Raw genomic sequence first — 13276 nt, forward strand, 5'->3', positions numbered from 1 at the left:
TAGTTAAAATTGCTTCTTCTAACGAGGCCAGTCCTGCCTTCTGCAATAATGATCTCAGGTCCAGTGTTGCCAACTCTCATGATTTTGTCGTTAGAATCGCAGTATTTGGCTTTGCTCTTAAAGCCTCAGCTGCTGGAATCCAGTGACTGCATGAGAATCTCAGTTTTTACTTATTGTTTGTCACCCTTGTGGTTGTGGGGAAAACCTTGGAAATGTAAGTGTAGTCCTAAAGGGTCAGAAAGGGGAAGGCAACCCACCCCCGTCCCAAACCCCAAGTTGATTTTTAAAGAATCTTGTGGTTTTTGGAGGATCTGACTCAGGATTTTTGAATGTTTCAGGTTGGCAATGCTGCAGGCCTTATTCCTCAATTTCTTGTGGTGGGGTTATGACCCGGCAAATAGACTGTGTTTGTGATGAAGAGCACTATCGGGCAAGTAGAATTGGGTGACATTCTTCATCTGAACATTTTCTTTTTCAGCAAAAATGGCAGCTGCGGGTTAAACAAAACAGTTTGTGAAGTTGCATTGATTTAGCCAAGGGAAAAAATAAAATTCCGCAACAATCAAAACCATTTCATATCACCTTTTTCAAAATGAGATGTTTCGATCAAGTGCAATATTGAAACAAAACCCTTTATTTTGGGATGCACAGAACTTTCCACTTGACCCCAAATTATTTATTTATTTATTTATACTTTTTGGTTTGATTTTTTTTTTTGCAAAACTGCTAGTGAACCAAAAAGTCAGTTATTTGCACAACGCTAAGTGCAACTGAATAAGCTCCAGTGGTGAGAGTATCAATTTCCAAGGAACAGTTCCTTTTATTTCAAAATAAACATGGATATTCTGGTATGGTACCTGTCAATACAGGCATGGCTGACATCCATGCATAAGAGCTATTAAAGTCGCTAGGCATCTGGATCCTGAATCCCCAGTGCAGCTTGATTGCATTCTCTCTATGGCTCCCTCTACACCAGTGGTTTTCAACCTATTTATCCTTGTGAGCTGCATATGCAGGTCTCTGTGTTGTGTGGGCCAAATTCACCCTGTATACCACCTGTCTGAGGATGTCACATGGGCCGCAGCTGTGTGCTGACTGGGTCGTGGGTTGAGAACCACGGCTCCACACTGAAAGATCTGTCTTGTTTCCAGGCACCATTGCAAAACCCCAGAGTAAACAAGGTAATGCTGCTAACTGTCACCAGTGTAGCTTATCCTGCTTTCATGCAGAGATACGCTACACCAGTTCAAGACACCATTTACCTTGTCTGCAACGGGACTGTATTAGACCAGCTACACTGAAGACTAGAATCAGGGCAAACCCTCAGTATATGCTTTGCTTGGCTCAAAAAGCTGGTTTCTAAAGGTCTTGGCTACAGTGGCATAGCGGGTGCGATATTTCAGCCAACAGAGCCTTGAAGTGGAAATGTTACTTTATGAAAGTGCTTGTCCTGTCCCAGAATTGAAAGCGCACTGTAGTGTTGAGAGGCGAGGATATTTCTCATGGAAATTACTGTATAACTGTAGTTAAGCTATATAAATCAACTGTTGTATCCTGCAATTTGTAAGGCAATTGTTAAAGAAAAAATAAACCACAGCCCTGCTGGGTTTGTGTATCCAGGAATCCTTTAATGTTTTTCAACTTTACAGCTTGCCGTTTTGAACAGTTCACCAGTTCAGCTGATGGGATTCATGATGAAACCTGCCTGCTTTCAAACTGCATAAGCCCTAATTAGATCACAGCATCTGAATGTGATTTGTTTGGTCTTTGCAGAGGTGTAGCCATTCAAATAAGTAAAGAACTTAATGCGCCAATAGATAAAACCCTTTTTTGTTGTGGCAGGGGAAGGATTGTCATAAAGAATTTCTCCTGTTCCTATTTCCTTTTATGCATCGATCTCATTTGTTTATCCGTTGATGTTATGGTAATTCCTGTGCTTAAAACACCACAGCATAGGACCCAGGTAACAAAACACAGTCAACAGGGAATGTACAGCATTATTGTTTGACAAGTTTCCTCTATAGCTCCTGAATGAGCGTGAAAACACAGGCTTGTGATCAATGCCAGGTTAATGAAAGTATTCTCTCCCCCCACCTCCCCAGTCCTCTCTTTCAATGCCACAGCTTCATTTCCTGTAATTTAACAACTGCATCATATTTGCAAAATGCAATTGCACTGACTGGTTAAGTGGGGAAAGTCAACGGCGAGACAGACAATTCTGCCAAGATCAAGAGGGAGGAAAGCAGACACAAAATGGGGTGCTAGGATCTCCTAACACAAAATCGGCTTTATTGTAAGATTTAGCATATGTACAGATTATAGAGACAGAGGAGGATGAAAGCAGATAAATAAAAATGGCCTGAAAGCTAATGCCTTATTTTACATTGCCGAAGTTTGTCATGAGATTCCGATAGACTGGTATTGAACTAAAGGCAGAGGATGTGTTTATAGTCAAGGTGGTACTGGACTGTGGCTTTAAAAAACACCAGGCCAGGTGCTCAGCTGGTATAAATCTGCATCATTCTATTGACTTCAATTGAGTTGCCTTACACCAATGAGGATCTGGGTCCCTGGGTTATGCTTGATGTCAGCTCAGTGGTGAGATATATACAACTAGTCATTTAATTTTTTTGCAGGGTGCTCTGATGACATGGTCGTGGCTGGATTTTGGTTTCTAACATAGCGGTAATTATTTACAGTGGACTATACTTATTTCTTGGAACGGCCTAGCCTTATGCCAACTGAAAGAGAACTCAAGATCTCAACTTGGACTATACTAGTGAGAATGGAAATGATTTCTAAAGGGAATCTGAGACTGTAAGTAGCTTCCACATGAATTATACTAAAAGTGATAAGCAGCTGCGGAGAAGTCACATTGGTTCATTTCAGCTGTCATGCCCCAGGGTATAAGAACTGTAAGTTGAGGATACAAATACCATTAGTCAGTCACAACTACAGCTAGTTGGGAATTTTTCATCAAAACGTGGGTTTTTTTACCCTCAAAATGCAATTTTTGTCAAACCACCAGAATGTCTTGAAAAACAAGTTGATTTTGATGAATTTTCTCCACATCCCAAGAAGCATTTTAATAATGTTGAAACATCCAATTTTGACATATTGGGACTAGAACATTTTGATTTTTCAGTTCAAGATGATTTTTTCAAAAAAATATTTTTTATATCGAAACAGCTGAAAGTTTTGCGGTCGAAATGGGAATTTAATGTTTCCGTGTTATTGAAATGAAAGGTTTTGATTGACCCCAAACCTTTTTTGGAATTTGGTTCCGCTGGAGATGTTAAAATATTTTGTTTGCGTTCTATTTCAGAAAGGGAAAAATGCCAAAAAGCACAGAATCTCTTGTGACGTGGTAACTCTGGGTCCTGCCCACTGCTATTTGCAATTACTATGTTAGGTGGCTGCAGGATGTATCTGCAGAGGTTTGTGCCTCTGCTCATGACCAAAGCCTAATGCAATGACCTATTACTCACACAAGGATTCACATGGATCATTCTTAAACTAAATGTTTTTATCTTAAAATACTGAGGTGGCCTCCAAGCCTCTCTTAGGCAGCTTCCGTCGCTCCTGCCCATGGGGGGTAGAGGGGGGAGTGGACAGAACTTGGACAACTGCGGAGTGACCATTTTCAAAGTGTTGGGCTGGGTTTTAGCCACGTGACCCCCATTCGAGGCAATGGGGAGTGGGCACCTTAAATCCACTGCAAACTCTTGAATACTGATGGGTCCAGTCACTGACTTCTCTGCACCAACCCAAGAGGAAAGCGAATGTCAGAGTGGAAACTCACTCCACTGAAGCCACCAGAACTACACCCAGCATGTAGCTGGCCCACTGAGTTAACCCTCACAGCTACCAGCCTTGACAACGCTGCTTTCAAATGCAGACAGACGTCCTTGTTTCACAATGTTAGGATATAGATATTCAGGCCTGTCTGTAAAGGCCTATACTCTAAGAATTTAGGTGTATTCCTATCACTTGGCTAGTTAGAGGTATAAAAGAAAGAATCAAAATCACTGTCTGCTGGTGTAAGGGCCTTCTCTTACTGTGACAGTCTGAGGCCCTGTTCTTAGGCTAAGGCCTTTGGCTAAGCGACAGAGGCAGCCATAAGCTGGGAAGTGAATGGTCACATCCTCACATTCCAAACTAGTCACATTGAAATAAGGTGCTATTGGGCTGTTAGGAATTTAATCCTGTCCTTATAGTGCCTATCACCTCCAGAGAAAGGGAAGTGCCTAGAAGCTGTAAAAGGAAATTGAGGTTGATAGTTTTCTGTCTGGTAAGAACTCACTTATCAATAGACACAGCTGGGAAACTCTTATGTCTTTACAGATGTAGTTGTGAAATCCTCACTTCTGTATTGTTTTGTCATTATAGTTCCCACTTTGCTATTGTTTATTGGCATGGTCTCTGTCTGGTTCTGTGATTGCTTCTGTCTGCTGTATAATTAATTTTGCTGGGTGTAAACTAATTAAGGTGGTGGGATATAATTGGTTAGCTAATCCATGTTAGGATTGGTTAGTTAAATTTTAGTAGAATGATTGGTTAAGGTATAGCTAAGAATATTACTATATAAATTAGGGGCAAACAGGAAGGAAGTTGGGATTCGGAAATAAGGAAAAGGAACTTGTATTTAAGCTTGCTGGAAGTTCACCCCAATAAACATCGAATTGTTTGCACCTTCGGACTTCGGGTATTGTTGCTCTCTGTTCATGCGAGAAGGACCAGGGAAGTGGGAGAGTGAAGGAATAAGCTCTCTAACACACAACATCGGAGACTTGCGGAAGAGACGTAGTGGGTGTGTGGTGTGACAGTTGGGGCTGCTTTGCCAGACACTGGGGGCTGGAAATCCTGTCAGGAACAGGCAGCAAGTTTCTTACTGGGACGTGGTTGCTTGAGTAGCGAGGTGGAGCCGGAGCTCCGTAAGCACGACTCGGCAGGATTTCCCTGACCCACAGGACTGCCTCCTCCTCTCTATCCAGCCCTTCGGGGCGAGAGGAAGCAGGCAGAAGAAAGAGAATGTGTTGATGGAAATAAAGGTGAAGCTCTGAGCGGAGGCCAGGCATTGTTAGTAAAATTGCAGTGTCGGGAAGCTCCATCTTCTTCAGGGTCGATGCGTCATCACAGGCTTCTGCAAGGCACCAAGACACTGAACTGAAAACTGGGAGGCTACAGGATCAAACTCATGAATCTCACGAATCTCATTCGCTGTTTGCTTCCAGTTTCCCTTGTCCTGCAATCTCCACTCACTGTGGGCTGCCCTCTCTGCCCCTTCCAGAGCAGGAGATGAAGCCACCAGTATGGCTCCCGGGGGAGACGTACCCCTGGAAGATCCAACTGCCTCCTTTCATCATGCCCATGTCATAGTCTTGTGTGTGCTGCAGACCTAGTCACATGCCTTGGGATCAGCTCTGCACTCAACAGCTCGATTTCTTGCCTACTGGGCTCCAGTGACCGCACACTGGCTGAGGGCGGGCAGGCTGAATCACACCACAGAGGAATGGTTGCTGGTCTCTGGGCACCATTGGTGTCTCATAGGTTTCAGCAGTGGACCCCCATGGAGGCACCATGCACATCTTGACCGACATCAGAGGGGTGAAATACTCAGTAATACAGGGTTTGCTAAGACTTCTGTGCTAATTTGTTGATGTAGCGAAATGCCCACACCCTATATGGCCGATCAGCAAGAACTCTAAGCAACCCTCCGCTCCTTTCAACCCCCAGTGCAAGGGGGCGGGCATCTGGCACTAAGGAGCAGGACAGGACAGGACCCCCAGCTGCAGGAATGATGGCTTTGCACACCCCTCTCCCACCACTCGGGTGCTGCCCTGAGCTGAGCCAGACCAGAGAATGGCTGCCCTAATCGGCTTCCTGACACTGCAGATTGAAACCCCTCCAATCATGTGTTGGGTCAATAAGTGAGAGTCTGGAAGGTTACCGCGAAGATGCGATCTGCTTTCCTGTTCTTCCCATTGGGGTTCCTTTGTGTCAAAGAGCCTCGGTAAATGGAGTTCCGATCAAAGGATTCGTTGCCGTCTTTACAAAAATAAAAGATAAAATAGCTTACATTGGTGGTGTTGATCTAGATCACGCGTGGGTGACTAGGAAATGCACCTGGATCTTTTGAAATAGCTTCCTTACACTGCTCTGGGCCTGAGTCTCCTCTGACCTACAGCAGTTTTACACTGGTGTGTAAACAGTGAGTTACTCCCAATTTACACTACTGTAAACCAGAAGAGAATTAAACCCTTCATATTGGAGGCAAACAGACCATGAGCCAGGTCATATTCCACATCAGTCAGAGGGGTCAATTACTCACTGAGCTACCGTTGTTATTTCCATTCATAATTCAGGATATACATTTCATGAATGTGCCTGGACCATTCAACCAACAGCCGGCTGGTTATTCAGGCAGCAACTCACCTCAGTGCACTCCTTATTCTATCAGTGACTCCTGAGTTATATTTGTATATTCCCCCTCTTCCCATTCAGGAAAACAGTATGACTCCACCTTGGAGACTATCTGAGCTGCAGCTTCACAGAACCTATTACAGTAGAGTGTCCAGCTTTCCTGGATGTGGCTTGATAATTTCTCAGAACAGGTTCTTGGCCAGCATAGACAAGAGGCAACTCAGGGTGTCCAGGGTGCAGGTGAGGCTGTCTTACAGCAACTCTTGACCTGTGCTCAAATATTCCAGGCACCTTCATTACTGCTGTTCAGAGTAGACATGAGAGTGCCTAAGCACCACAGCGGGTGCATTAGAAACATAAGGGGCCAGATCCTCTGTCCCTCCCATGCCCCCTGCAGCACAGAAGGGACCGCTGTAAGGCAGCAGCGGGGGATTCTCCTAGCATAGGGATCCTCAGCTGGCACGGCTGGTCTGGCAAGTGGGGTTGTGCTGGGGCAGGGCTGGGAGCCACTCTCCACCAGCCCCAGCGTGAGGTGCACATACTGGCCGTAAGAGCACCGCAGATGGGGAAGGAGGATTCCCCTGGCAGAGGAACAGCACCGGGCTGCTGTAGGGGGGAGGGATAGCTCAATGGTTTAAGCATTGGTCTGCTAAACCCAGGGTTGTGAGTTCAACCCTTGAGGGGGCCATTTAGGGATCTGAGGCAAAAATTGGGGATTGGTCCTGCTTTGAGCAGGGGGTTGGACTAGATGACCTCCTGAAGTCCCTTACCAACCCTGATATTCTATGTGGTTCCTCCCTCAGAGGCCCTGCATAGGTGCTTGCTGAGGCTGGAGGAGAGGTATTGGGCTGGAAGGGGCGTAAGTTAGCTGCTATGGCCATTCTGGGCTGTAAACAGCTCATAGGCAGCCCTTGGGAGGCTGCTGGAGCTTAGAGCAGGCCCCCTGCAGCAGCCCAGAAATAAGATGGCAGACAAGGGGCTTAGAACCAGCTTTGCCCATCCACCCCCTGGGGTGCATCTTTTGGCACGGTGCTTCCAGGGGCCCTCTGCTCAAAAGAACAAAGGCTCACGTACACACTACAGCTGGGTTCTGCTTCCACCAGGTATTTCCAGGATCGCGCTGGTCAGAGAAAGGGCTGCTCTTTGAAAGCAGGGCTGCGTTTGCTCTCCTGCAACGATCCCACAGCAAATCTAGTCGGTTCACAAGATCAGGCAAGGTCTGCACTGCCAGCTCAACCTGCTGGCTCACTATGGAGCCAAGTCCCCTCGGCCTCATGCCTCCTCATTAACTAGAAAGGTGCTGGACCTAGGAAGTAGCTGATGATGTAGGAGTGGAATGGAATGCAGCCCGTTCTTCCGCAGCTCGATTGGCGCTGGAGTGGGGCCAGGGATTCAGACTTGTTTCCGTTAAACTAAGTCCGGATTCAAAAGGGATATCCCTGAGGAAACGCAGCCATTCAGGAACCACTGTTCTGATCCTGACGGCCCACTCACGTTTAAGCGATCAAGGGGTTTTCTTTTAAAATCTGTTTGCTGGAGGTCCTTAGCGCCCGAGAAAGACAAACACAACATTCTGCATGAAAACCGCAGTACCACTGAAACACAGACTCGGGTTCCTACGCTCAAAGCATCAGACAAAGCGGGGGTATCCTCTCCATTTCTCCCTTCCTGCACTCAGCTGGTGGGCTCTCTGGTTCTCACGTGGCTTTACTCTTCGCAGACCTTGCAAACACCTCTAGTGACAGGAAAGTCCTCGGGAGTGCTGGAGCTGTGCAAAACGCGTCAGGGGGAGGGGGGAACAAAGGGAGCCTTACAAGAGCTTTTTGTTGTCCCCCCCCGGCCCAGTTCTGGGAACAGCTCAGCCCGTCTCTGCTGTTACGCTGCCTAGAGATGACGGTGCACTCAACCCAGCCCTGTTATGCCTGCCTACACTGGAGGAGCTGGGAGGAATCCTCTGCTGCACAGTTCAGTCACCTTCAGCGACTTTCTGCACCACGGAAGCCTTAGCATGGGCCAGGATCTGGCCCCACATTGGGCACTGAGGCTCCCAATAGCAGGTTAATTACTTCAATTCCTTGGTGAAGGGACACAATGGGCCCAAATCCCCCTTGGGGTAAGCATATGCCACTTTGCTGATTTCCAAAGAGTGGGGCACAGTTACAGCAGGGCTGAGCGTGGCCCATTTTTCTGGTGTATGGCTGCATCCGAAACCCCAGCTACAGGGGTTCGTTCCTCAGTGAGGCACAGACTGGCCAACTGGGCTTCACTGTGGCATACAGGAGCAAAGTATAAACTCCCATTCGTTAGCCCGCTGCATTGAGGAGGACTGCATGGTACACTGTGTTATGGAAACTTCCTTGGCACGAGCAAGTCCCCCTCTGAACTCCCGACACCCCTACAAACCCAGAAACAGCAGGCTTAATGAGGCAGCTTTTTGAACCTCTACATAATCTCCCATTCACTCTCGCCTCGTTCCAATTTCCCCTATCTGCGTCCTTCCCTGCACAACCTTGCACGTCATTGACCTGTGGGGAGAGTGACAAGGAGATACAGAGTCATTCTGCTTCCCTGGGGGGGCGTCTGGGGGATTAGACTCCTGTCCTGACGTCAGCTGATTGCCCCATCGCTCTATCTGCATGCCAGGAGTGCAGCACCCCGGTTATCTAGCTGCCCTTTCAGGGGAAGAGCCGATGACTCCTCTTCACCAACAAAGAGAAGGGACTTTGCTCCCTGTGAGACTCAGATCAGGAAAAGTGCCTTGCAATTCACTTTTAATGCGGGGGGGATGAGAATGATAAATTCATTCTCGGTATTAAATGATTGCTTTTCCCTTTCCTCACCACTCCTTCTCCTACTCAGCACTTATCTAGAAGGAGAACAGCTCTTTCTTCAATCCCTCCTGCAAGCTTATGATTCAAGATAAGAGAGAAGCGGAAAAATCATTTCCTAATGGCTCTTGTCGCCAGCCGCCAGGGCATAACATATCCAGAGACCTTCCCATTGCACGGCCACGGCTGCTGAATTTCTGGACTTCGTCTTCTTTCAGACACCTCTAGCTGCGGTAGTATAGATGGCCCTGGGCTGGGAGAGGCAATGGCTCCTGCCCCCGTGGAAGAGGTCAGAATGGTGACAGTCTGGGGACTGTAAAGACACTCACATAGAGGAAAAACCCACAAGGGGAGTGGCAAATACCATAGACATGAGGAGGTGGGGGAATGCTGACTATCTGTATTTCCTTAGGGGAGTGGAGAGTACAGAATCCCGTTCTCTGCTGGGAGGGGGCCAGGAAGATTTTTTAGCCTTTTGCCTCAATCTGGCCACTGGACTCTACTTCCTTCCCAGATCCCGCAGGCCAATTTCTAAAACCCCACTCCCCTGCCCTTGCCATACCAGCTCTCTGGCTGAAAAACACGGCTGGAGGCCGGACAGACATCACGTACAGCCCCCACAATGTGGGGCATGAGTCCCCACAAGGTATGACATGACCCCCCACCCTTTCCTCAGACACAAGCAGAGAGCACAAGTCTTACCGGCAATTTCAAGGGAACTGTTGAATTTTCTCCTTAACGCCTGTGGCATAGACATTAGCTAGAAGAGAAAGGAGCAGAGCTGCGGTTAATCCCTGGGACTGTGTCCTTTCTCTCGAAGCACTGTAGGAGGGGGCCAGTGGATAGCCTTAAAGCTAGGCTTTCCTTCTGTGTTCAGGAAAGATACCAATCTCCAGCACGCCTTCACATGTCCATCCCGGTCAGAATCAGTCAGCTGAGCGTGCACCGGTGGGAACGCTGTGTTTACTAGCTGACTGTACCCAGGATACATGGGGACGGGATGCACAAGGGGAAAAAGCAACGCAAAGATCATTGTTTAATTCTTCCCCAAAGCAAAACTCCATTTGACAAGAGAAATCCTGACAGCCCTCCTGGAACTAATTCTAGTGCTAGGACACTGTACCTTAGATGGCACCTTGTTAGCCTTAAGGTGAATGGCTAGGAGGCTGTGCACCATACAGAAGTCTGCATTCTCCAGAGGGTTAAGAGATATTATTGCACTTTCAGAATGAAACTAATGCAGCATTCGTAACAGATTCCAGATTTGTGGCCCTATAGTCAGCTACCGAACAGCTAGCACCAGTGCAAACTTCCTTAAGCGGCTCTGCCGTTAGGTCTCAGCCCTGAGCCGGAGTAATTGCTTTGGCCCCGAACCAACAAAGCATTTACACGTCTGCTTAAGTCGACTCCTATTCAGTCATGCACGTAAGCACATGTTCTGCCGACCAGGGATAATTTGGGTCTGTGGCCCAGTGGCTACCTCACAACCCCCCCCCCCGGTAGCCCCAGAACGGTCCTGCATGCAGTCCCTCCTCTCTGTTTCCCTTCTTGGCTCCCCAAATAAACTCCATGCAGGGTTTTCCCAGCCCTTCTTGGGGTCTGATTTATTAACTCAAAGCTTAGAACTAAACACCCTTCAGCGGGGTATAGCCCAAATGCCCTGGTCTGGTCAGAGCCCTTCCTGCCTTAGCAAGCTAAGCCCAGCCCTTCCTAGCTGCAGCCATTCCCCTGGTCTCAGGGTCTGCAGTCTTACTACAGCCCCCAGAGCTTCTGCCTCATAGAATCATAGAATATCAGGGGTGGAAGGGACTTCAGGAGGTCATCTAGTCCAACCCCCTGCTCAAAGCAGGACCCATCCCCAACTAAATCATCCCAGCCAGGGCTTTGTCAAGCCTGACCTTAAAAACCTCAAAGGAAGGAGATTCCACCACCTCCCTAGGTAACGCATTCCAGTGCTTCACCACCCTCTTCACTGCAGCCATCTTCTGCAGGAAATTCCCTGGTTCCCTTCAGGCAAGGCTAATCCTGGTATCGCGGTTGGCTTGGCCCCAGGCTCTCCAGCCCAAGGCAAGCCACCCTCCTGTAGGGCCCTTTATGTATGAGAGGACAGTGTAGTTTCCATGCCGATTACTGGCCTTTCTGCCAGGTCTGCCAACAGCAGCTGCCAATTATTGATGGTGATGAATCTGTGACGCGGACACATGTCCGTTAGGAATTGGCTGAGTCCCCCAAGCCCATTTCACACAGGCTACTTGATGTGTCTTCAAAGGGTAGTGGCCACAATCACTCCAGACTCAGCTTATGTTCAGACAGGTGGCCTAGAGGAGAAAGGCTTTTCAGACCATTCCTGAGCAGACTACCCAAGCTTTCTCTGGTTTGTTTTAATCACCTCCTTGACAGCCAGGAGACATCTGTGTACTCACTTTGAAGTCATTTGGTGATGCCATCTCTGAAGAGTCCGTACTTTGATCCCCTTGACTGCTACCTGCGTTCCTGGGAGGCTGGAGCATAAACAGCTTGGAACAGAAGAAATGTAAAAGATTTCTATGACTTCTTCAGTGCCAAAAGACAAGTGAGAGGCACAGCTGTCCATTGGGCTGACCATAGCAGCTGGGACATTTGCAGCACTGGTTCTCCATGGCAGCTCATCCTCCATGGTGATATCGAGGGACCTAGGAGTTACATTAACTGACTGCTTAAAGAGTGACATTGAGCAAATAGCTGATCCTGTGGGTAGGGCACTGGGTTAGAGCTCAGGAGTCCTGGGTTCTTGTCCCAGCCCTGCTACTAACCTGTGAGGTAACTTTGGGCAAATCACGTCACCTCTTTGTTTCCCCTCCCAATGTCTGACTGTCTTGTCTATTTAGATTGTAATAAGTAAAAAGAAAAGGAGGACTTGTGGCACCTTAGAGACTAACCAATTTATTAGAGCATAAGCTTTCGTGAGCTACAGCTCACTTCCTCAGATGCATATCGTGGAAACTGCAGCAGGCTTTATATATACACAGAGAATATGAAACAATACCTATTCCCACCCCACTGTCCTGCTGGTAATAGCTTATCTAAAGTGATTTCCAGCACAAATCCAGGTTTTCTCACCTGGTGAGAAAACCTGGATTTGTGCTGGAAATCACTTTAGATAAGCTATTACCAGCAGGACAGTGGGGTGGGAATAGGTATTGTTTCATATTCTCTGTGTATATATAAAGCCTGCTGCAGTTTCCACGATATGCATCTGAGGAAGTGAGCTGTAGCTCACGAAAGCTTATGCTCTAATAAATTGGTTAGTCTCTAAGGTGCCACAAGTCCTCCTTTTCTTTTTGCGAATACAGACTAACACGGCTGCTACTCTGAAACCCATTGTAATAAGTGTGTCCCACGAGCTCTTGATGCCAACTGGCAGAGTGCATAAGGGTTACAGGAAGCTCTGGGGTCTGACATTTACATTCTGGTTCATCAAAGAGTGTCACGTGAGGTGTCTACAGAAAGCCGGTGTCACACTGGTCATCAATGTCATTGTGAAATGTGTGTGCGTGTGTTGAGGAAGGAGTTACGTACTTACACTGAAAATTATGTTCTTAAGGTCTAGGGACTGGCCACCAGCAAAGGTGAAAAGCAGGTTTTCTCTCAGACAAGAATCATGTATTGGTCTGTTTACATGTAAATTAAGTCTTGCTTGGTTCACACTGGGCCTCCATTTACAAGCCTGAGCTGAATGCTAATGAAGGATTGTGGAATCTTCATAGAGAGGAAATTTGCAGGAAGAGGAAAACAGCAAGAGTTTGTCTGTTGAGGGGCAATACACTTAACTTCTGAAACCACATCTGAGGGACATATGAAATACTGTGCATTCCTTCAGTTTGTGAGGACAACCTATCAGCAGGATTGATCCTATGAGAAGGGATCTCAACCAAACCAGCTGAAAACACTAGGGAAAGTACTTGGGGTAAGTATGCTTTCTTGGAGGAGGTAGGGGAATACCTCGTCAGTTACTTTTTGGCTCCAGAAAGCAGGTTATGATTTTG

General features: G+C 47.3%; 1 protein-coding gene across 1 annotated transcript in view; it reads right to left on the reverse strand.

Moving 5' to 3' along the window:
- Nucleotides 1–4401: 4401 nt before the first annotated feature.
- Nucleotides 4402–13276, reverse strand: part of MLPH (melanophilin) — an 84207-nt gene continuing 75332 nt past the window's right edge. The window contains exons 14-17 of the mRNA XM_084643029.1: nucleotides 11675–11767; nucleotides 9954–10011; nucleotides 5951–6048; nucleotides 4402–5143 (exon numbers count right to left, since the gene is read on the reverse strand). Of these exons, the coding sequence (XP_084499155.1) occupies nucleotides 5117–5143; nucleotides 5951–6048; nucleotides 9954–10011; nucleotides 11675–11767 (276 nt within the window). The 3' untranslated portion in view covers nucleotides 4402–5116. The remainder of the gene's footprint in view (nucleotides 5144–5950; nucleotides 6049–9953; nucleotides 10012–11674; nucleotides 11768–13276) is intronic.

This window comes from Lepidochelys olivacea (assembly GCF_965140295.1).
Source record: "Lepidochelys olivacea isolate rLepOli2 genome assembly, chromosome: 11".
In the NCBI taxonomy this organism is placed as follows: domain Eukaryota; kingdom Metazoa; phylum Chordata; order Testudines; family Cheloniidae; genus Lepidochelys; species Lepidochelys olivacea.